This window comes from Xiphophorus hellerii, chromosome 22 (assembly GCF_003331165.1).
Source record: "Xiphophorus hellerii strain 12219 chromosome 22, Xiphophorus_hellerii-4.1, whole genome shotgun sequence".
Lineage (NCBI taxonomy): Eukaryota > Metazoa > Chordata > Actinopteri > Cyprinodontiformes > Poeciliidae > Xiphophorus > Xiphophorus hellerii.
The window spans coordinates 27,016,046-27,038,176 of NC_045693.1; the positions used below are offsets into that span (position 1 = coordinate 27,016,046).

The window sequence follows — 22,131 nt, forward strand, 5'->3', positions numbered from 1 at the left end:
CATGTTCTCTGTTTCCAGCGTCTGGACTGTTTACTGAAGCAGGAGCATTTCACTGAGGCTCTGTCTCTGGCCTGGTCCTTCCATGAAGGCACCGCCAAGGCTGTGGTTGGTGGGTGTGGTCATAATTAGTGTTAATATTAACTATTTTTTAAATATGGTTTGATCACATATTGAGAGAACAGCTGGAATTTTCTTTTCTTTCTATGTGTTTATTTAAGGCCTGCATGGAGATTCACAGAAAAGGAAGGCGGTTATCAGCGACAAGGTGAATGTCTTACACACTTTGTAAAATCTGCTGGTTTTTTTTTTTTTGGATTTTCAAACTTGAAAAACCTTGTCTTTGCAGATGGTAGAGATCCTTCTCCATTTTACAGAGTACGCTGTGAAGAAATGCCCAGAACAGGGCAAGCTGCAGGTCCTGGAGCAGCATTTCCAGGTAATAGAAACATGTTGGCTTATTTGAACTTTTTATCTGTTTAACTGTGAGAATAATCAGTAAGACTGACTGACTATGGAACCTCTGATGACGACATTCACTTATGTTTTTAATCGTATGGAGGGAATACTTGTTTGTAAATACGATGGGTAACTTGACTTCTCAAATTACGCTCACTGGTTGCCATGGTTACCCCCATTTACCTTGCTGTTTCAACATTAGCCAGTATGTTGTTAATGTACTGCAACTATTTATTGCAGCGTGATAAAGTAAGTTATGCTACCAAATTGACATTAGTGATCCATTACATGAAGGTGAGTGAATGAATGACGAGAGAAAATGACCCAAACTTCAGCAGGCGGACATTACCTACTAGGAACAGTAAGCAATTTTGTTCACAATAAGATCATCAGCTCTCAATGAGATAAAAATAAGACGACGCATCCGTGGTGAGGAAGGGCGCTGCCTGGTGTAAAACCTTAGTAGGGTTTTCCTAAAACAGTCAATTTTCATAAAAATAACTGGATTCATATTTACCGTGCAAAGGACAAATGAAACACAATCATTTCCTCCTATTTTAGTCAAATTAATGGAAAAATGAACATGTAGCTGCAGTCGTCAAGGCAGGTGGTAAACTAAGCCATGAGAAATTAAAAGTGCGGCAGGCTGAACTGGAGGCTGTGCAGATGCTGCCCTAAAAATAAAACCTATGGGGGCATTCTGAGTTATTTACCGATTCTGAAAGTGTGGCTTCTAATCTTTCCAACGGTGTCAAATACATAGAAATAAAAAAATGAATAACATTTGCCATTTGAAAGTCGCTATTCTGCAAACAAGATTAGTGAGAAAACAGGCTGTAAAGGCTCTGCCTCGCCTTGCGGTGTGGATGAACACTCTATCACTTTACTTACTTGAGCTCAGCCAGTTACGCCTCTGACTGTGTCTGGCACGACCAGAAGGGATTAGTCTAAAACTTGGAATGTCAGTAGATTGATTTAATTGTTGTGAATGAAATCAATGTTCCCTGTTTATCTCTGTGCCTGGATCAGGAAGTGGTGCCAGTCCTGGTGGATTATTGCCTCCTGCTGCAGAAGGCGTGAGTACATGTGTGTGTCCATGCTGTGTCTGATTGTGTTAATGATGCTGACCTTCTGAAGGCAGGACAAAGCCTGACCATGACTAGAATCACACAGACCTTCCAACTAATTCTACTTATCGACCAATGCTTTAACCCCAGTTTATTATTCAGAATAGTTTAAAAAGCTTTCTATCTAAGGAAACCCAGCAGATTTAATTAAGTCATAAAATCTATCCAAACTAACATGGCCCTATGTGAGTTAGTAATTACCTTCTGTTTAAGGTCACTCTACAACCTTAAAGAGTGACCTTAAACAGAAGGTCACTTCTGTTGACCTTAAAGTGACCTTTAAGGTCAACAGAAGTTGACCTTAAACAGGACCTACAACCTTAAAATTGTTTGTTGACAATTTAAGTCAATTGAGATGAATTTAAGTCAATTGAGATGACTTAAATACATCTCAATTGTATTTAAGTCAAGACTTTGACTAGGCTACTTCAGAACCGTCATTTAAAAACAGTCAGAGGTGATCTTCATATGCTTTGGATTATTGCTCAGTTTCATTCACTAAATGTGTTTGAGATCAAGGAAATAATATTCTTCAGATTTTTTGCCACAAAGTAGAATTCATTAAACCATCACACTACCACCACCATGTTTGACTGTCACTATGTTTTTTTTTTTAAAATGCGGTGTTAGTTTTACTCCAGATTTAACAGGACACACACCTTCCAAACAGTTCCACTTGTTGAATATTTTCCCAGCAGTCTCTGGGATGATCCAGATGTTTTTATTTGGTAATTGTGAGACAGGCCTTTGTGGTTTTTGTTGTTGTTCTTCTCAGTCTCTCTTTCTTATTGCTGAATCATGATCTTTGATTGGGCGTCAGGTGTCTTTTTTTGGAAACTACATTTTGTACTCACTTGGGTTATTTCTGTTGGATACTTAATTTTCTTTGATGATCTGATATTTAAGTGTGACAACAAAACAAAAAAGCATAAGGCAGGTTGGTAGGTAATATTATTTCTATAGCACATTTTCAGCAACAAGGCAGTTCAAAGTGCTTGAAGTCAGTTATGTTCACAACACATTTGGTGTCAGAAAATGGGCAAAGACCAGAGCTGACACAATAAGGCAGTGCACACAATTTCTATTTTAATTTTGTGACAAAGTGTTTGGTGGTTTATTTTCCAACCTCCATGAAGTGGTCAGTGTTGGTTCTCTGACCGTTGAGAGTGAAGCTCCTTGTTTCACAGTGACCTGCTGTTCAACCAGCTGTACTCTCGGCTGGTGGAGAACATGGTTGCTAAGGGCGTCTTCCTGGAGTCACTGGAGTCGTACATCGTCGCCAATCGGCTTGGTCACATCACTACGCCTGTTATGAAGGACCTCCTGGCACATTACCATGACAACGGTATGATGGACAGCCTGGAGAGATGCATTGTCCATCTGGATGTTACCAGTCTGGACATACAACAGGTGTGTGGATGTACGATGAATCCTGTATATAGAACACAACCAGTATGAAGTATGAATGCCTGAACATGTTGTCTCTGCTTGTCTGTGTGGCTTGATGAGTACAGGTGGTCCAGGTGTGTTGGAACAACCAGCTCTATGATGCAGTGATCTATATTTTCAACCGAGGCATGAATGACTACATTACTCCAATGGAGGCAAGTTCCACACAAACTGTGTGTTTTTGTGACTGACTGTACTGGAAGTTGAGGATTATTCAGGTTCTTCAGTCATCAGATTGGTACAAAGTGCTGTTCAGCTTTCCGATGTTTCGGTGTTTCTTTTAGATAACATGTTTTTTTTTGTCAGTTTTTTCATCATGCGTTTAATTGAGGAAATTATAGATACTTCAGTAGATCTAAGCTGCATTCTGTGTGCTCTGATATAACGGACCAAGAGCCCTCCTGAACTGTGTGCTTTATTATTTCAGAAACTCTTTTCAGTGATTGGTCCTAGAGTCAGAGAGGGGCGGAGCCTAACAGGTGATGCCAAGCACCATAACCACACAGGAGCTTTCCTTTTTGTTGTTTTCTTTTCTCTCCTTTTCCTTTCTTTTCTTTCCTATTCTCTTGTCTTTTCTGTTCTCTTCTCTTCTCTTCTTTTCTTTCCTTTTCTCTTCTCTTCTTTCTTTTCTTTTCTCTTTTCTTCTCTTCCTTTCTTTTCTGTACCGTTCTTTTCTTTTCTTCTCTGTCAGTATTTTGCCACAAAACATACAGTATTTAAATATATATATTTTTAACATGTGTTTCCTTTTCTTTAGGCGATGATGTGGTGATGGGGAATAAATTACTAGTTTACATAAGGTAAATTCTCCTGATGCTGTTATTACCCTGTCAAACTGCTGTATATCAGAGGCTTAGCCTGTCTCTGTACTTACAAAAATGCATAGAATATAGTGACTACACAAACTCATATTTTTTCGATGTATTTATTGATTTTTGATGTGTTTTATTTGCTTTAACGTACGTCTGTATCACCCTCACCTGTTGTTTTGTATTTGTTCCATTGGGGCTTATTTGTGTGGTTTTACTAACTGAGTAGCCTGGAAACATCAGAATAAAGCTAGCTAAAGGTTCAGTGGAGTCTTTTAGCTGTAGATGCAACCGACCCACTTCTGAGGTTTTAGTATGGTCTGATATAACCTTTTTTTATTATATTTAGGAATTATAAATATAATGTAAAATAAATAATAAAGCACGGCGTTGTTCAGAGCACAAAGCATAGAATTAGACTGTATAGATCTGCCCTTATGGATAGGGCACATTGTCACCGATACCCCATCTAGAAATGTTTTTTCAATATCAAATCAGTGCATCTCTGCTTTTAGCTTTGTGTTTCTTGTTAAATAAAACTGCTTGTTGAAATATACGTAGCTCTCTGCATACTAACATCAGAATGAAATTGTGTCACAGTTCTCTGATCAGTGAACATCTGTGTGTGTGTGTGGGGGTGTGTGTGTGTGTGTGTGTGTGGATGAAGCTGCTGTCTTGCTGGAAGAGCCTATCCGATCGGAGACATCCCTGAAGATCTGGTTGTTCAGGTCAAATACCAGGTATGGTCAACCGTTCTGTACTCTGTGAGAACAGCTCATGAAATAAAGTGATGTTGATTTTTATTTTACTGGCTTTCAGAAATGTATTTAAATTGAGTGAAAGCAATCTTTTGGTCTCTACAGGAATCTGCATTTCAACAAAAACAGTGTGTTAAACTCATTTCGTTGTGCATGTTGACGTGGAATAACTTCACTCTATGATCTTATTATGTAGCTGGAGTTATTGAAAGCAGGCGGTTTGTTTGACATTTGTTTGTTTTTGTGTGTCTGTTTGTGTCTGATCAGGTGTTTGAGTTCCTGATCCGTCTCCATTCAGGCGACTCCTCACAGAAGGAGGAAGTCTTCCCGTTTATTCACACACTCCTCCACTTTGACACTCGGGAGTTCCTAAATGTTCTTGCCATGGTGAGATGCCTCTCTCGACTGTCTCTCAACTGTCATTAACAAGCTGTTAGTTATACTGTGTTTTTATTTTTTAGGTTTTTATTCAAAGTTCGGCCGATTTCAGATTGGTTTGAGTATAGAAACTGACACAAAAATCTCCAGTTAGTTTCCAGTGAATTAATAAAGTGTTGTTTTACATCTGGACACAAATATAAAACATATAACCGGACATATAAAACTTTATGCCAGATAACACATTTTTTAACCACAATAAGCCACAGTGGTTGAACTAAATTACTCACCTGAAACAATGCCAGTCTGAATGTAAACTAGCTACCTGGAGCATGCAGTCAGACTAAACTCTGTATGTTTATATGTATAATTATGCAAGACAGAGGAATCTCCATCGATGAGAACGGATTTTCCCAACACACGCTCATGCTGCATTCAGGTACATCCGGGGCACTAAGTCTTTAAAATATATTCTCTGATATGGACACAGATAGGCCTGTCGCAATAAGCAATAACTCAATTAATCACATGATAAATTAAAATGTCAATAATTTCTATTTGCATGATTGATCATTTTTCTCTTTTCTCTCTATTTCCAACAAAAAACTGGATGATAAATATTTTCAGGCTGGTGCTTTGGTCTCAGCTAGCTCTATTGTTGAGTGACAATTTTGTTTACAGAGACTTCATAAGTCATTTTATTTGTTGTTTTGTTTACTTATTGTGAATATTTAAAATGTCTTCCAGTTCCCGTGTTAAATGTTCATTTGAATTTAAAATGAATTCATTTTAAATGAATGTGTGCTTCTCAAAGAAGCATTCTTTGAGAATGTGTGCTTGTGCTATTATTCCATGTGAATTATATGACTTGAGAATGGCCTTAAAACAACAATCTTATTGTTTATTATTGTTTATAGCAAAAACGTTGTCCAGCAAAATAATCTATAATCTGCACTGGCTGTGCGTGGTATACTGCCTTCATCATTGAAAAAACCCAACAAAATCTCCACTCATTTCTACACTTTCCACTTTCTTAAGTTTTAAAACAATGAAATCAAATTACTTTCAGAAATGGAAAGATTCTTTGTTTAATGCTGACTGAAGTGAGAAAATATTTTCTTTATTAGAGAAATGTGTTTATGTCTTCCAGACGTTTGATGATGTCCAGAACGACAAGCAGGCCCTGGAGTACCAGCAGAGGATAGTGGACATCTTACTTCAGGTGAGATTCGGGTCTCATTAACAGTTTGAATCTGCCGTAATGAAGAGCGAAAGGAAGCCAAAATGCAGCTTCTTCAGGTGATTTACAACTGCTGGTTGTCCACTGAGGCCTTCTGAGAAACCTATAATGATTATGACCAGTCTGAAAATCTTTCATGATTAATTTCTCTTTTATTGTTTGTATTCCTCTGTGCATTAATTAATACACTGCTCATTTGCTTTAATGAAAGGTAATGGTGGACAACCCTGACTTCACTCCCTCCCAAGTCGGCGGTCTCTTCACCTTCCTGGCTCGGCAGCTGGCCAAGCCAAACAACACGCTGTTTGTGAACAGGAACCTTTTTGATCAGGTATGTAGACATTTCTCTACAACTGGATTTATTATTGCAAATGATACGTTTGACAGCAGCAAGTGCTTTTTGTTTTTAGATTATGTTCACTTCCTGAGTTTGTGTGCATGCATTAAAACCTTGAAGTGAACCAAAAAGCCTCACCAGGCCCATTAAGACTGGAAATGACAGAAACTGAGCTATAGATACAGACTGGTGTGTTCTTAAAATCTCCTTTAAGATAAAGTCCAGAGACACAAAAACAGTGGAATAAAATATTTGATTTAAATGAAATGCATCCATCTGCAAATTAAGGTATAAAATCATTGCCTTCCTTTTTTAAGGATTCAGAAGCTTTGCAGCTTTAGTATTTGTGGTGACAGCTCATATTGTCAGCTTGCTGCACAGACATTTCAGCTCAGTGACATCATCTGAAATCAGACCGAACGTCAGAAAGAGGTGAGACGGAAGTAAAACGATCATCTGACCAGATATTTTCCCTCTGCATCAAAATAACCTCACAGGTTGAGAGTGTTCCAGCTGAAGAAACGTTTTATGAGATGAATGTCTCAAGCCGAGACATTCATCTGCAGCAGTGACAGGAGATGGAAGACAGGCACGGTGTTGAATTCCTTGTGTCTCTGTCTGTCCTCTGTGTCTGAAGGACGTCTGTCTCCTCAGGTGCTGGAGTTCCTGTGTTGCCCTGACGATGACTCTCGACACACTGAACGGCAGCAGGTACATGTCAGCGTAGAACCGTGTCTGCCACTCACACACTGTATGTCTTTAAAAATATGCAGGAACAATCACACCTATTCCGTCAGAACGCTTTTCATGTGTTTGTTTTGTTTTTAACATGAAAATGTACCACAACAGATGATCAGTCTGATTCATGAACTGAGTCATATGACCAATGCGATGTAGAAACAGCTAGTTCTGTCACAATAACAAATTTTTCTGGACGATAAATCGTTCCAGAAGTTATTGCGGTACACAATAATATTGTTTTGAGACCATTTTCAAGTAAAATAATGGTAATGGCATAATAATGCAATCATCAAGAATGAATAAACTTTAAATTGTAATGAACATTTAACATAAGAATTGGAAGACGTTTCAAATATCTAAAGTAAATAAACAAAATAACAGAAAAAACAAATAAAAAGAATTATGAAGTCTCTGTAATCAAAATTGTCCTTCAAAAAAAGAAAGAGCTGGTTGAGGCCGAAGCACCAAACTGAAGACTTTTATCTTCCAGTTTTTGGTTGAACGAGGGAGAAAAGATAAAATTGTGCAAATGGAAATTGTTAAATTTGTTTCAGCATAAAATAGAAAGTGTCTTTCTACAGAATTACATCCAGTAAGTCCAGGTATACTGTTTATAAAGTCATTTATGTTGTTCTTTATGGATTCTTACCACACAACAGGAAATGTGAAAAGTTTACTTTGCTTTAAAACGGTTAATAAACATCAGTCAGTGCTCCACAGGCACAGCCCAAAAAATGTAATATGAAAGAGTTATATTTTTCATCTCTCATTTCAAAAGTCATTATATAAATTCCTCACACATAGAGTGAAATATTCAGGTCTTCAGTACTCTGTATTTTCATGATTCTGACTTGGATAAGAAAACCCAAAATTTCTTGTCTCAGAAAGTTAGAACATTACATGAGATCAATAAAAAAAACAATGTTTTGAAAAGAAATGTCAAGTTTTTGAAAAATCTGTTCATTTCTATAACTTGCATGACTTCCTTCATCAGTGCAGCGTGTCATGGAGGAGACCAGCCTGTGGTTATGCTGAGGTTCTGGAAGTCCAGGTTGCTTTTGATAGAGAACTTCATGCCATGTTCTTTGGTTCTGGTGTCTCTCATCTTCTTCCTGACTCCATAGGTTCTCTGTGTGGTTCTGGTCAGTCCAGCCGAGCTAACCAAGCTCAGTACCAGCATGGTCTTTGAAGCAGCTTCTTGTTGCTGCTGGTACTTTTAGCAGCAACATGTAGCGAGTCCTGCTGGGAAATGAATCTTGTTGTCCTAACAGAGTTTTCTGAGAGGCGGGTCAGGGCCGATGTGGGGAGAGAGGAGAAGAGGCAGGCGGTCACCTTGCTGTTTTCTCAGCTGGCAGCAGTTATTGTAGCAATGTGGAACTCAGCTGAACTTCACGTTCTCTCCTTATCTCAGCTCAGAACCAGAACTCTTTGTTTTCTGCTGGGCTGTAACATCTTGTTTCCTGTGTTTAACAGAGGGCCATTGGTTCCGACTTACAGAAAAACATAGCTGTTTGGTGTCAGAAGTTATGTTTCAGATTTATTAAGTCAGAATCCAGCTACCTGGAAGAGATGGTTACGTTCCCAGATAGTCCAGAGGGTGAACTGGCGTTTCTGGTTATCTTGATGTCATTTATTAAGCTTGACTCTCATCTCCCCGCCAACCTGCTGGACAGACTCCGACAAGTATCGTTTGTTTCTCTGCTTAGGTTCTGCTGGAGCTGCTGCAGGTCGGGGGTGTGGTCCAGTTCAACGAAGAACGGCTCTTCACCCTGGCAGAGAAAGCCAAGTTGTAAGCAACTAATCGAACATGGTGATCTACATCTGAAGAGCGCCGTTTAAACATGAAAATCACTTCAGCATGTTTAGGGTGGAGGAGAAGGGTGGATGAGCAGCGCCACATGAGATTGTGATTGACAGTTCTAATATGCTGGTTGCGATTGGCTGTTTCTAGTTAGCATTGGGAGAAGGCAGAGGAATTACATTTTCTCAGAGACTATCTGTCTCATACCAGACTGTCATGACATGGTGACAGTTTCAACAAATATGTAAAAAAAAATTTTTTTTTAATAAAAGTGACATTCTTAAACTTGTGAAGAAATCAGAATTACATCCCAATGTTCCATTTCACCAGTGGTTATTTCTGCTACACGATGCTGTCTGCCTTCTGCCCTCCAGCTACCAGATCTGCGAGTTCCTTTATGAGAAAAAGCATCTGTATGACCGCATCGTGGACTGCTACTTACAGGACCCACTTCGAAAGGTACCGACGTGTTTGGGTCGCACATAGTGTCACAGATTTCACACATTTTCACCCACATTAATTATTATTAGTTAAGTGTACTGAAATAGAAGTATAACATTCTCATTGTACCATATTTATAATCTAGCAAAGCAAAAATGATTCCTGCTAAAATAATATGTTGATTACTAGACATTATATTAATGGTATTTAACGTATCATTTTGAGTCTAAAATATGGAGGAATTCAAATGCCTGCTAGGTTTAGCTTCAGATTTCAGGTAAATGTGCCGTTTGTGCAGAATATTGGATTCTTCTTCTTTTTTTTTGCTTTTCAATAATGAGATAACTAACTGAAATCAGTGATTTATAGTTTTCTGTTGTGTTTGCGTGTTAGGCGGAAATCTTCAGCTACATCCACAACCTGATGTCCATGCCGGGCTACAGCTCCGAGGAGAAGCTGAAGGTCAAGGAGAAGGTGCTGCAGCACATGCAGGTCAGGGGCGCTGCGGCTGCTGGTCAGATTGTAATGAGGAGAGACGGCGTCTCCCAGCAGCTCGTTCTCAGGGAGATGCATGAGCCGGACAGAACATGTTCTATGGCCTCATCCTGTTTTGTATTTGCATCAGTCATTCTACAGCAGGTGTGTTGTCGTATTATACAACAGGAGCTGGTGAGCCTGGATCCTGGTAAATTAGCTGACCTGGTGGTGTGGCACTTCACAGAGGAGGTGCAGACCATCATCTCTGAGCTGCAGGTAAACAACGCATCATCATGACTTCAGACACACAGCTTTCAATTCCAGTTTTTTTAGATGCATCCTTTTCAGTGTGATGTTTAGGTTTAGAGCTGAGATCAAACTTTAGGCTCAAATCTACATTTTGCTTCAGAGAATAACTAATATATTTCAGGTAGGTTTAAATTGAATCCACAACTTGGTAGCAGCAAAACTCTCAAGATGTGTTGTCATGGATACAGTAACGAGAGTACTAAAAACATTTTACTCAAGTAAAAAGTAGTCTGGGAAAAATTACTCTTTACTTAAGAGTAAAAAATGTTTGATAAAAAGGTGACTCAAGTACTGAGTCACTGATCTGAACATCAGTCATTTAATATTTAAGATCTACATCAACAAACGGATCAAGATATAAAGTAAGGTGGAAATTTTGGTATTTTAGAGACCGAAGTGAAAATAATTAATGTAAATAACATAATTACTAAATTAAGCAAAATGAAAAAAAAATCCAAATCAGTTTGTTTTAATATAAAACTTATGAAACTGCATGTGTTTCATTCTGTGAAGTTTACTCGCAGAGGGTAGAGGATCAAGAAATTTTGCCCAAGGAAGAGTAAAATTTCTCTTTCTTGAGTAAAAATATTACTCAAGTAAAAGTAAAAAGTACTGTATAGTAAAAAAAATACTTTTAAAAGTAAATTTTCTCCAAAACTCAAGTACTCAAGTACATGTAACCTCGTAAGTATAGTTAGTTACAGTGACACCAGTCAGAGATGGTGTTGTTCAGATCTTGGTTGTAACCAGCAGTTTTTGGAGCTTTTGTTTTCTTTCTGTCATCTCAAAGCCATCAGTGTGTCCTCCTCTGACATCACCCAGCTGTCTTTGTTCTTCCAGCTGCATCACACTGGATGTTCACTGTTTTTCGGTCTGTGTGAAAACCCAGCAGATCAGCATGATCTGAAACACTCAGACCGACCAGCTTGCTACCAACAACCATGCTGCATTCAAACTTACTTCAATCACCTGCTTTATTCTGATGCTCAGTTTGAACTTCAGAAGGTCGTCTTCACTTCTTCTAGAGGCCTACAGGCATTGAGTTGCAATCATGGATAATTTATTATTAGTGTTAACAAGCAATTAAGCAGTAGTACATAGTAAAGTGATTTATTTCAGAAGGCTTCTCTGTGTGTGTCTCTGCAGGATGACAGTCTACTTTTCCAATTTCTCCGCTGCCTCCTGAAGTCTCAGTACGGTTTGCTTCCTTCCCCTTGTGTTTGATAACCACAGACCTCCTGTTGTCCCTCCTGATCTTGGACTCTTTGTCCCTGCACTGTCTCTCTCAGGGAAGGATCTCAGGCTGCGTCCCGGCTGCCTCTGGAGTCTGAATTTTATGAGCTTTTGCTGGATCTGATGTGCCGCTTTGAACCACAGGAGCTTTTGAAGTTCCTCCACACCTCCCAGCATTACAGGCTTGAGGAGGCCATACAGGTACTGTTTTTATGTTTCTAGAATGTTGTTGGAATTTACAAAATTCTTAATAAATGCTTTTAAAAAAACAGCCTAAAGATCCCTTATGATGAGATGGAACATTAGATACAGAGTCTCCTCACCTGGACAAGGGCCACCAGGCCCCCCTCTGGAGTCAGGCCTCGAGGTGGGGTAGCTTACAGACCAATCATCAGTCTGGACTTCACAGTAGTCACTCTGCAAAAGAAATGCTTCCCATCCGTTTCATACTGCCTCTATCTGTTAATCAAGCAGGAAGGGATGTGATCATTCTTTACAGTCCATGACTTTGTCTCCAGATAACAGAGAAGTACCACTGTAATGAAGCCAAGGCTTATCTGCTGGAGAAGAAGGGAGATATTCCTGGAGCATTTGCTGGATTGCTGCAGGTACAGATCATATCATTGTACTCATGAATTCACTTTTCACACTTTCCTGAAAGTAGCTGCTTCAGGTGGGAGTTTTTAATTAAATAGGATGGTGTGTTAGCTAGCCGCTGTTTTCACTGAATGTTTGCATTTCCCCTGGAAGACCCTGAAGGACAGACTGGATGTCCTCGCTGCACAGATGAGCGGCGGCATTGGAGGAGGAGTTGACGGACGGGACGAAGAGGAAGCGAATGGTGAATTCACACTGACGACAGTGAAGAGTTCACTCAACCAAATGATTCTCTTCTGTCATCGAAACTGTCAGAACCTTGATCAAGAGCAAAGGAAGGTGAGCAGAGTGTTTGCGGCGGGGAACTGAGGGAGCTACATCTCTACAGCTGATGGTTCTCTTTCCTCACAGGATCTGTGGTTTCCACTCCTGGACACCATGATGGCCTCTCAGAAGGAAGTCATGGGGCTCAGCGATAAACACATCTCAGATGGTGAATATGCACACCTGCACCAATAGTTTGAAGTTTTTTGCTCAAAATTGCACAAACATTATGTGGAGAAAAACGTAAAAATGCTCCGGCATTGAGTTTTCACTGATTTGACCCTGTAGAAGGCAGGGCTAGATCCCTGGACCCAATAGTAACATTGCTTAACCTCCTGCTACGCTAATCAGACGTTCTGTCTGCACTGATGAAGATTCACTCACCTCAGCATGCTGAATGCTTGGACAGCAACACAAACTACTTGCTTAATAATTCAGCTAATATTTCGGAGCACTCGTGGAGCAGATGGATTTGTCAGTATTGTTAAATGGTTCAACAAGAAGTGGCAGAATCTGATGTTGCTCTAAATGCTCTTCATATCCCGATGTTTGCTCCAGCTCTACTTTAAAAATCTCTGTATGATTGTCTAAAGAAAAACAGCATGTCTTTTAAAAATGACAACGATTAGAGAAAAAAAACAACAACATTATTGCAGAATATTACAAATATAAGCTCCCAAAGTAAGAGGAAGCAGCTGTGAACCACCCTGTTCTGGATGTAAGAGATACATCAAGGCTCTATTTCAGGCTCCATTGTCTCCTTGTTAGTTTATCTTGTGATTGCTAAAAAAAAAAAGAGAGAAAGAAATAATACCCGCTGTGAGTTTCATTGATGACTATTTATTTAATTCTCCACTGGGATTAATGAAGTTTTGTTGAGGTGAATTTGCTCAGCAGATGACCGCCATGGTTCTGTTCAGGCTATGTCAAATGGTCCTAAGCCCCTTTTACGACTCTCAGCCTTCAGGTCAGCTACAGCTGTATGTTCTAACATGACTGGAGATAGCATGGACAGACTAGTGGAAGAGGAGAACCTGAACATGAGATGATATGTTTCTGTTGTTTGAGAAGCAAGGCTTGTTGTGATTAGTTTAATGACGGTAAGATGTCATTTAACATGACATGCTACTGTCCTTCGTCCAGGGCTGAAGGAGATGACCCTGAAGGTTCTCAACTGTATGAGCAGCTTTATTTCACTTCCTGCCATCATTCAGCAGATCCTACAGGTGAGTATATGTCATTCGTCAGTGATGATAGATTAACGAATGAAACAATGTATTTTAACAATCAGTAAAGACAAAAGAAATTGCGTTGGTCGGCTCCCGACACGCTAACATTAGATGTTGTCGTAACCAGGGAAACGGTAGGCTTCACCAGCAGTCACTCACAGTCAGTGCTTATTGAAAGTATTCATACCCTTGGGTGTTTTACCATTTTTATTGCTTTTATCAATCAATCATGGTAGACATTTTGACTTTATGTCAAAGAAAATGAACAAAAAAACCTTTAACGTCAAAGTGAAAACTGATTTATTCACAGTAATGACAATTAAATTAAAACGTTCACTATGAAATAACTGGTTGCATAATTATTCACCTCCCTCCCAGCAGGGAGTCTGGGTCTCAGTAAAAGTGTTTTCATTGCAGTTTGAAGTTTTGCAGAAAACACCAATTGTAATACGGCTCATTTTAAACCAATTCATTCTTGTGCAAAAACGTTTGATCAAAATCGTGAGTTTGTTCAAAATTGACGTTTCCTTTGAGGGAATACATTCACTGCTCTCAGAGTGCTAGCAACAACTGACTGGACCTCTATTAAGTTCGGTCAGTCACTTCAAAGGGGGAAGAGTTTATGAAATCACTTACTTTTTGTCAAATATTTTTATTTAACTCTCATTTGGTAGAAACCAGTTTCCACTTTGACATTTAAGTTCTTTAATGTGTTTTTTTTTAATGAATTGATTTGTGAAATCAATAAAAAGGATAAAACATCCAAGGGGATGAATACTTTTTATAAGCACTGTTGGCTTACTTCCTTTTAAGTCAAGCCCACAGTATTAGTTACGTATGCAGCGTTTAGTGGAGCATCCGATCATTTTTATCAAGAATTCCAGTTGATATGTTAACTTGTGTTGCTGGATGGTTTTAATCAGGATCCAGTTTATGGAAGAGGAAAGCTGGCGGAGATCCAGGGACTCATACTGGGCATGCTGGACACGTTCACCTATGAACAGGTAACGCTTCGTCCACATGTCTTCATTCAGGGACATGTGGACTACAACTGAAACCAGATATGTTGTGTGTGTATCTTTTTTATGAAAGACACCATCGTTTCCCCCAGTGTATTACAAGCCTGGCGGGCCACCAGGCTTTACTTGTGCCCCCACCAGGCTAAGCATTGCTAATTTATTTAAGTCTTTTTAAAATGTTTGCATTTTTTTAGACTTTATGGTTGGTGTTCAGGTATTAATCGTCTAATCTTTCAACAACACATAATTATCAAGTGATATTTTCAATATTGTCAACTTTTTTAAAAAATTTAACTCAAAAACACAACGGGCCGCTGGATGAATGACTGCCTTAGCACCAAACCTCCAGGCTTAGCAAGTTTTCTGGGGGAAACTTTGGACACATTTTTTTTTCTTTTTCCGCTGTCTGCAGTTAAATTAGAGCACACTCTTGTTTTAGTTTAGCTAAAATCACCAAAATTATTTCTATTTGCTAAATGCAAACCATGCATTTGGTAAAGTTTACTTATACCAAATGTACGTAAGCTTTTGAATTTGAGGAAAGTTCTGAAAAATATTTCTAAAAAAGGGTTCTCAACAAGTTTTCTGGCATTTAGTAAATCGGCATAATTTGGGTAAATCAAACTGACCTAAAACAAAAAACGTTGTTTTAGGTCTGATTTAACTTTTGACATTGAGAAAAAAAATATGTACGTCTTTTTATTCAGTGTATGTAAATATCTGGTTTCAGCTGGCTTGTATAAAACATCTACAGTGATCATCATTTAAAAGTTGCTTTCTGTATTTACTCAGGTTATTTTTTATCCAATATTAAATTAGCTTGATGATCTGAAACATTTTTGTGACAAAAGAAAAATAAAATTAAAGCGTAGCATTCAGTAGACACCTTTTGGCGAAAGAAGCAGTGAGAAATGTGCCTGTCTCTCAGACTCTGCTTGAAACAACAACAAATCTGCTGAACCACGACCTCCACTGGTCCCTGGCACACCTCCGCTCCGCTGTCACCAAAGGGCTTCATCCCCGTCAGGACTGCTGCAACATCTGCCTGCAGCACTACAAGAGGAAGCAGGACGCGTCCGAGGAGATCATCGTGTTCAGGTAACACGGTCTGTGACTGCAAAGTGAAAACCACTTGATTATTTCTGCTGCTTCCACACTGGAAACTACGGGGGCCCCTAAGGGACACGGGGGAATTTTTGTGCTTCTTTTGCATTACCGCACAATACTGGACTGACTAATAAGTCAGTCCATGCGGCGTCTTGAATACTGAAAGTCTTTCTTGCTACAGTGTAAGGTTTTTGTAAGGTTTTTCCATGTGTGTTAGTATCTTGTTTGTGAGATATCTGAAATTTATGTTTTCTTTCTTTAGGACACAAACACACTGCAAACTTATGTGCAAAATGCAAAAGCAAAACAAGTCAAACATGAGCTTTCCATCTCTCCTCTAAGACACAAACTGAATCTTTTTGTGAGAAGGAAAAAAAATAAAGAGACTGATACATCCAAACTATCTGGACTGTTTTTGAATTATTTCATGGATAGTGAAGCCATCTGACAGGTGTTTGTTTTTTGTAGTCTGAATGGTTAATGTAGGTCTGTTTTCCACCTTAAACACTCAAGCATTATTATTACATACTGCAGTGCTATTACATAATGGGGCGTTATGTACCTCTCTCTCTGGATGATACTTTACAAGGTTCCCTCTGACCTCTGACCTCTGCGTGTTTTCCAGCTGCGGCCACCTGTACCACCTGCAGTGCCTGCAGCAGAAGGACTGTGGGTGGGGCGCGGCCTCAGAGCCGCAGCAGCCATGGAGGTGCTACAAGTGTTCCTCCAGCCATGGAGGAAGGGGCGGGGCTTGTTCTGAGCCAAACAGAAGCCGCAGCGCGTCTCTCGCCCAGGTCAGTGAGTTTGTGCTAATCACGAGGAAAAGTTCATAAAGCACAACTCCAAACGCCATGAGCTGACCCAAACAGAGGACAGCTACTCTGTCAGTGTGCAGCGAATTCATTTGTTCGTTGTGGTTTATTTCTGTGGCTAATATCTGAGGCTAAGGAAAATGTTGAGTTTTTGTATTGACAGTCTGTGAAATAGTTTTGAGCAATAGTTGTCCTCCCTACAGCAGACCGAGGTCAGAGGTCATAGTAAGTTTAACTTATTTAGAATCCATTTTAGCTGCAGCAATGCTGCCGCTATTCTTACAGTGGTTCACACATCACTTCATTACGTCACTAAAACGATTTTTAGAAATGAAATACAAACAAAACACAAAAAACAAAAAAAAGAAACGACATGGCAGACTATGTGTAATTTTAGGTTAAACACATAATTAACTCAAGTGTAATATGTTCAGTTCACAAACAGGAACTTACATTGTTTGCAGTTTACTCAAATATTGTCTCATCTGCCTGTAAAATTTTTTACTGTCATTAAATATAACATCAGTTATATTTATTAACTTCCAGAGCTGTTGGGGTTTTCTGGTTTCAGGCTAAACTAGAGCCGGACAGACTAGAATTACTGTGTGCCATTTGATATTATCATTTTGTGTTTGTGTGTTATGTGTGTATGTGTGTGTGTGTGTGTGCTCTCTGGGCTCCAGACTCGATTTTCATCAGGACATCATGAGAAAGGAACTGAGACTCACAGGAAGAAGGTAAGCCGGATCATTTCCTGTCTGCACAAGACACCGACCGCTTCCCTGTCAAACCTTCATCCTCTGAGCGCTGCGGTCATTCTGCAATAAGTTTCTGGTTTAAAGTCTTGCAAGGAATAATAATCTCTTTGTCTATTTTAGTGCTCTGCTTCTATTGGTTTACCTCTAACAAGTAAAGCATCTGAGTAACAGCAGTGATTTAACATGGCAGGAACAAATCCATGACTTATTCTTGTTTCAGTGTGAAACTAGTGTTTAATAACAACAGCCAATGTGCGATTATTCGCTGTGTTGCAGGTGGTTGCTGTGGCAACATTGGATGTGCAGCAGGAGCTCTCCTGGGATCACTTGCGAGGGTTGTACAGGGGACCGTCCAGGGTACAGAACCACTGCTGTCTCTGTTTCACTGATGCAACAGCCGCTGTGTTTCCATTTACTGTCGTACAAATTGGAGTTACAGAAATAAATTTGCTTAATGGAAACACAGCGGTTTCCAAAAAACTCAACTTTTTTTTTACATGTTTTTGGGGGGGTTTCAGCTGTGGCATGTTTTTTAATGAATTGTGGCGTGAACAAACGTATTCACATGTGATTTAAAATCTTATTTAATGGAATCACCACCATTGCAAAATTGTGTTGTTTTTTTTCGACACTAGCTCAATATCAACAAACTTTGGTGCGTATTTGTAATGGAAATGCAGTTCTAGAAACACATAGACATTGTTATATGTAATGCTGCTTTAGCGTCATTCATGTATCAAAACTTACAGTTGTCATGACAACAGATTTGATCTGTTGTCAAAATCCCACTGAGAAACATGAAAAAGTATGCTTTCCAAAGTGAAATAGAAATTATGAGTAATAATAATAAGGTTTCATAGAAGGAAACCAGGAAGGTCACTGTGTTTCATTTTTGAAATAAGGCAAAACTAACTTACTGTTAACGGTAACACTTTATTTGAAGGGGTGTTCATAAGACTGACATGACACCGTCATAAACATGTCATAACAACAGTCATAAACATGAAGGCGTCCACAAATATTTATGACTGTTGTCAGGAAGTGTCATTCAGTGAATAATGACACTTTTAATGCAACGTTTAGTGCAACATTGCATTAAAAGTGTCATTATTCACTGAATGACACTTCTTGACAGCAGTTGTAAACATTCATAAAGACTCCTTCATGTTCATGACTGTTGTTATGACATGTTTATGACAGTGTCACACCCTGTCAAATAAAGTGTTACCCAGTTAACTTTTCAGCAATAAATAGGAGTTTGCTTTAAGTCAATAATTTATTAATACTGATGAAAAGGCTGTAGTTCCACTCAGATTATTTCACTTATAATAAGACAATATTCCCATGTTATAAGTGAAATAATCACAACTTGTCTTTACCTGGAATACTCCTCCCTGTTAGATGACGACCTGTGTGTAACCATGCTGTTTCTCGGGTGTGTTCTCTGTCCTCCAGCTGTCCATCCTCTCTGAGGTTTCGCACGGCCAAAGCAGCGAGAAAGCAGGCTTCCTGCTTCCAGCCCAGCCAGAGAGTTTCCACCTGAAGCTCGCTCCTCCTCCTCTGTTTGAGGAGTAGCTCCTCCAGGGCCTCAAGAAAACGTTCCCTGCTTCCGTTTCCGGTCATCCCTCATTACTTTGACTATCTTGAAGCATTAAAACATCAACATAGCTAACATATTTTTGTTTGTTATTGTTCTCCCACTACTGTGACTTCATTCTCTTCATTTCATCTGTTCATCCCTCCATCCGTCCACTTATTCATCACCCTCAGGGTCTTTAATGATGGATAGAAATATCAGAAAGGGGAGCAGCAGCCAATGTGATAATGATATAACTTAAGCTAACATTAGCATTTTAGCTAATTTTAGCTTTAACGTGGATATGTTACTCACTCTGCCTGCCAGTGTTTCTGTAGAAATGTGTTGTCTTTGATATCTTTAGCAGTGAGATCAAACAGAGTGACTATTGGTGTCTAACTGTGCTTTGGTACCTGAAGCAGAAACACAAACATGTTCGTGATTTTTGTAATAAAGCATTGTGCGGTATTTCATTCGCTCTCAAGTTATTTATTGCGAGAACCAGACGTTTCGTGAGACTGTCGCCTGTCCACCAGCAGAGCTGTAGGAGCGCCCAGTTTGGGCCCCACACCCTAAAACACCCACAGCTGGCTCTGCAAAGTTTGAACTGATATATCAAAAATCTCCTTAAAATCCATGGTTGGCTTTCTTTATTTTTGGTGACCATGTCAGTGTTTTGGTTTCACTCCTTTAGCAAGGTGAGAATGTGTGACGTTCTCACCTTCACGTTCTCAAATTAAATGAAAGCATTAATTTAACATAAATGCTTTATGTTAAATTAGTCTACTGTACATATGTATGGAAAACTTATTGTCAGTAAATTGGTTTTCATAGTTAAGAATAAATCATGTATTTTATGCCATTTGCTTGTACTGGTGGGGTTTGTAATTGAAAGAAAAAAAACTGGCTGGTGAAATTTCTGAGTGGCCTGTAAAAAATTTTAATTTCCACCCCTGCTGATGAAATTTAAAAAATAATTTTAATTTCCACCCCTTCTAATACAGTCTCATGAAGAGGATGGTGAGGAATGTCCATCATTTCCTTAATTTTATGTAAAATCTTTCTTTGCATCATCATCTCTAGAGGTTCCACAGTCGTCATCAGAACAGAACCAGCCTTCTGTATCAGCTTGTTGAGCTCAGATGGTAGCAGTGACCTGCTGTCTCTGCTGTGTAGCTCCCTGGTTCTGATGCTGCTGCTGGTCCAGTTTTCTGAGCTGTATCATAAAGCCATCTGTTAGACTATGAGACACAAACTGAAGGAGTGATAGTTGTGTAAATTAAACAATTTATTGAACAAATGTACAAACAGATCATCATTACGGCGGGGAAATCCAGGCAACACATAATAGAATCCAAACGTAGAACTCTGACATGTCTGTTAGGTCTCAGATCGCAGGTTAGGAAACCTCTTCAGCAGAGTGGTGGCTTGTTTCGGTGTCAGACGTCCTCCGGTCACGTTGCTCTGCTCAGACTTGTTCTTCCTTGCTGCCTGGGAAACAGAAACACTGCGTTACTCCAGTAGGTCTGTCCTCCACATTCAGAGGAACAGATGGAGCGCAGACAGATGAAGACCTCTGTGTACTCTGTGTTACTGATCAGGTTGTCGCTAAGTAACCAAAGAGTGAAGCAGTGAGTTACTTGGGTTGAGCGGCTAAAGAATTTCCGGTTCCTACATCTCCCAGAATGCTGTGCGGTTCTGGATGTAAGTTCAGTGAAATAATTGAACAATATGTCAGATGTACAGTATTTTCTACTGATATTGATCACTTGTCTCTTTCTCTCTCTGTCTATATATATATATATATATATATATAAATATTTGATAATTTAACAAAGACAAAACAGAGAAACTGCTTGTGCAAAGGCGAAGCTTGATACGACTCAGAAAAGACGAGGTTCCGATTGTGAGAAAGGTGATCGTAGCTGACGGTTCAAAACTACTTTATTTATCCCAAACAGAAGCTAAATGTTATCATAACTCATATAATCCAAATATGTTCAAAGAGTCGTGGATGGTGATGCTGTGAGCTGGAAGGATCTCCTGTAGCAGACAGTCTTGCAACGAATCTGAGGAAGCCTCTGACTGAAGATGTTAGCTGCGTTTCCATCGAATTGGAATCATGAGAACAAATTTGCTTAATGGAATTTAGAAGAAAAGAAACATGTTTTTTGATCAAGTTTTTTTGCACTACAATTAATTTGTTTTCCAGTCTTATGGAAATGTATGTAATTCAAAAACTGCAATGGAAACACCAAAGTCTCAGACCAAAAGAACCAGTTGGTGGAAGGAAAACAACCAGACTCACCTCCGCTTTGTGAACACACGTGTAGAAGGTGTTGACCTCATTAGAGCAAAGGCTGTCCACAAAGTTGTTCTGCTTCCAACAGGCCATCAGCAGGGACATCTCAGTGATGCAGGACGCCTCTGGAGACAGAAAGGTTGACCTTTAACCCCGACCAGACAGCAGAGGAACAGCCGCTCACAGCTCGATTCTTACCTCCTTTCCTGGGTTTCCTGTTGGCCACAGAGTCCTTCAGGACCAGCGGTCTGTTGGGCTTCAGCACCGGTTTCCCGTTCTCCCTGCTGAGCAGCCTGCTGACCTTCTCCTGGAACAGAACTCCTCCCTGAGCCGCCATTTCTCTCCGGCGAGCGGACCGGGTCAGAACCGGTGGACGGACAGAAGAGGAGCTGCTGTTCTGGGCTCCGGTATTAAACTTAGAGACTAAAAACAACCGGAAAATTCTGTTTCATCTGCTGGGACCACAGGACCAGCACCAGGTAGCCAGAAAAGCCGCGTTATCCGTAAAGCGGACCTCAGTGTCGTAACAGCTTCTTCTTCGTCTGGAGAAGTATGGCTTTCTGTGAAAGAGCGCCCTCTTCAGCATGATATGAGAGGCATTAGCCAAACATTAGAGCCAAAAAATGGTCTTTATTTTCTAAGTATAGGAAATATTTAGGATTCTTTTGAATCAGGAAAATATTGGAGTTTTATCACTGAGTTGTGAGATGGTAACACCACTAAACTGAAACAGCTAGGCTTAATATTATAATAGGAACTCACAGATGAGCCTGTTCTGGTTTATACAGCCTAACAATTATTTATCAGTCAGGTAATTATGTAATGTTGCTTATGAAAAATTATTTTACAGA

The 22,131-nt window shown here is 39.6% G+C and overlaps 2 protein-coding genes across 7 annotated transcripts in view; one reads left to right on the forward strand and one right to left on the reverse strand.

Annotated features, from left to right (window-relative positions):
• vps8 (VPS8 subunit of CORVET complex) overlaps positions 1 to 19,840 on the forward strand; it is a 33,492-nt gene extending 13,652 nt beyond the window's left edge. For 2 of the 6 annotated variants that reach the window (XM_032553638.1, XM_032553639.1), the window contains 30 exons: positions 19 to 109; positions 219 to 265; positions 347 to 436; positions 1,486 to 1,532; positions 2,771 to 2,993; positions 3,098 to 3,187; positions 3,460 to 3,511; positions 3,790 to 3,832; positions 4,509 to 4,581; positions 4,867 to 4,986; positions 5,357 to 5,416; positions 6,128 to 6,199; positions 6,429 to 6,548; positions 7,209 to 7,265; positions 9,002 to 9,084; positions 9,471 to 9,555; positions 9,931 to 10,029; positions 10,201 to 10,290; positions 11,446 to 11,516; positions 11,613 to 11,757; positions 12,075 to 12,164; positions 12,307 to 12,492; positions 12,565 to 12,646; positions 13,621 to 13,703; positions 14,630 to 14,710; positions 15,654 to 15,823; positions 16,458 to 16,626; positions 17,328 to 17,381; positions 17,679 to 17,759; positions 18,858 to 19,840. In XM_032553638.1, coding sequence (XP_032409529.1) covers positions 19 to 109; positions 219 to 265; positions 347 to 436; positions 1,486 to 1,532; positions 2,771 to 2,993; positions 3,098 to 3,187; positions 3,460 to 3,511; positions 3,790 to 3,832; positions 4,509 to 4,581; positions 4,867 to 4,986; positions 5,357 to 5,416; positions 6,128 to 6,199; positions 6,429 to 6,548; positions 7,209 to 7,265; positions 9,002 to 9,084; positions 9,471 to 9,555; positions 9,931 to 10,029; positions 10,201 to 10,290; positions 11,446 to 11,516; positions 11,613 to 11,757; positions 12,075 to 12,164; positions 12,307 to 12,492; positions 12,565 to 12,646; positions 13,621 to 13,703; positions 14,630 to 14,710; positions 15,654 to 15,823; positions 16,458 to 16,626; positions 17,328 to 17,381; positions 17,679 to 17,759; positions 18,858 to 18,977 — 2,874 coding nt within the window. In that variant the 3' untranslated portion in view covers positions 18,978 to 19,840. The remainder of the gene's footprint in view (positions 1 to 18; positions 110 to 218; positions 266 to 346; positions 437 to 1,485; positions 1,533 to 2,770; positions 2,994 to 3,097; positions 3,188 to 3,459; positions 3,512 to 3,789; positions 3,833 to 4,508; positions 4,582 to 4,866; positions 4,987 to 5,356; positions 5,417 to 6,127; positions 6,200 to 6,428; positions 6,549 to 7,208; positions 7,266 to 9,001; positions 9,085 to 9,470; positions 9,556 to 9,930; positions 10,030 to 10,200; positions 10,291 to 11,445; positions 11,517 to 11,612; positions 11,758 to 12,074; positions 12,165 to 12,306; positions 12,493 to 12,564; positions 12,647 to 13,620; positions 13,704 to 14,629; positions 14,711 to 15,653; positions 15,824 to 16,457; positions 16,627 to 17,327; positions 17,382 to 17,678; positions 17,760 to 18,857) is intronic. The other 4 variants (XM_032553642.1, XM_032553643.1, XM_032553640.1 and 1 more) reach the window with 3 other exon arrangements.
• A 408-nt stretch (positions 19,841 to 20,248) lies between these two features.
• Positions 20,249 to 21,809, reverse strand: chchd1 (coiled-coil-helix-coiled-coil-helix domain containing 1). The gene is made up of 3 exons (XM_032552340.1): positions 21,479 to 21,809; positions 21,287 to 21,405; positions 20,249 to 20,469 (listed from the first exon to the last, which is right to left on the reverse strand). The coding sequence occupies exons 1-3, from the start codon at positions 21,615 to 21,617 to the stop codon at positions 20,359 to 20,361; spliced, it is 369 nt and encodes a 122-aa protein (XP_032408231.1). The 5' UTR covers positions 21,618 to 21,809; the 3' UTR covers positions 20,249 to 20,358.
• Between the last annotated feature and the right edge of the window lie 322 nt (positions 21,810 to 22,131).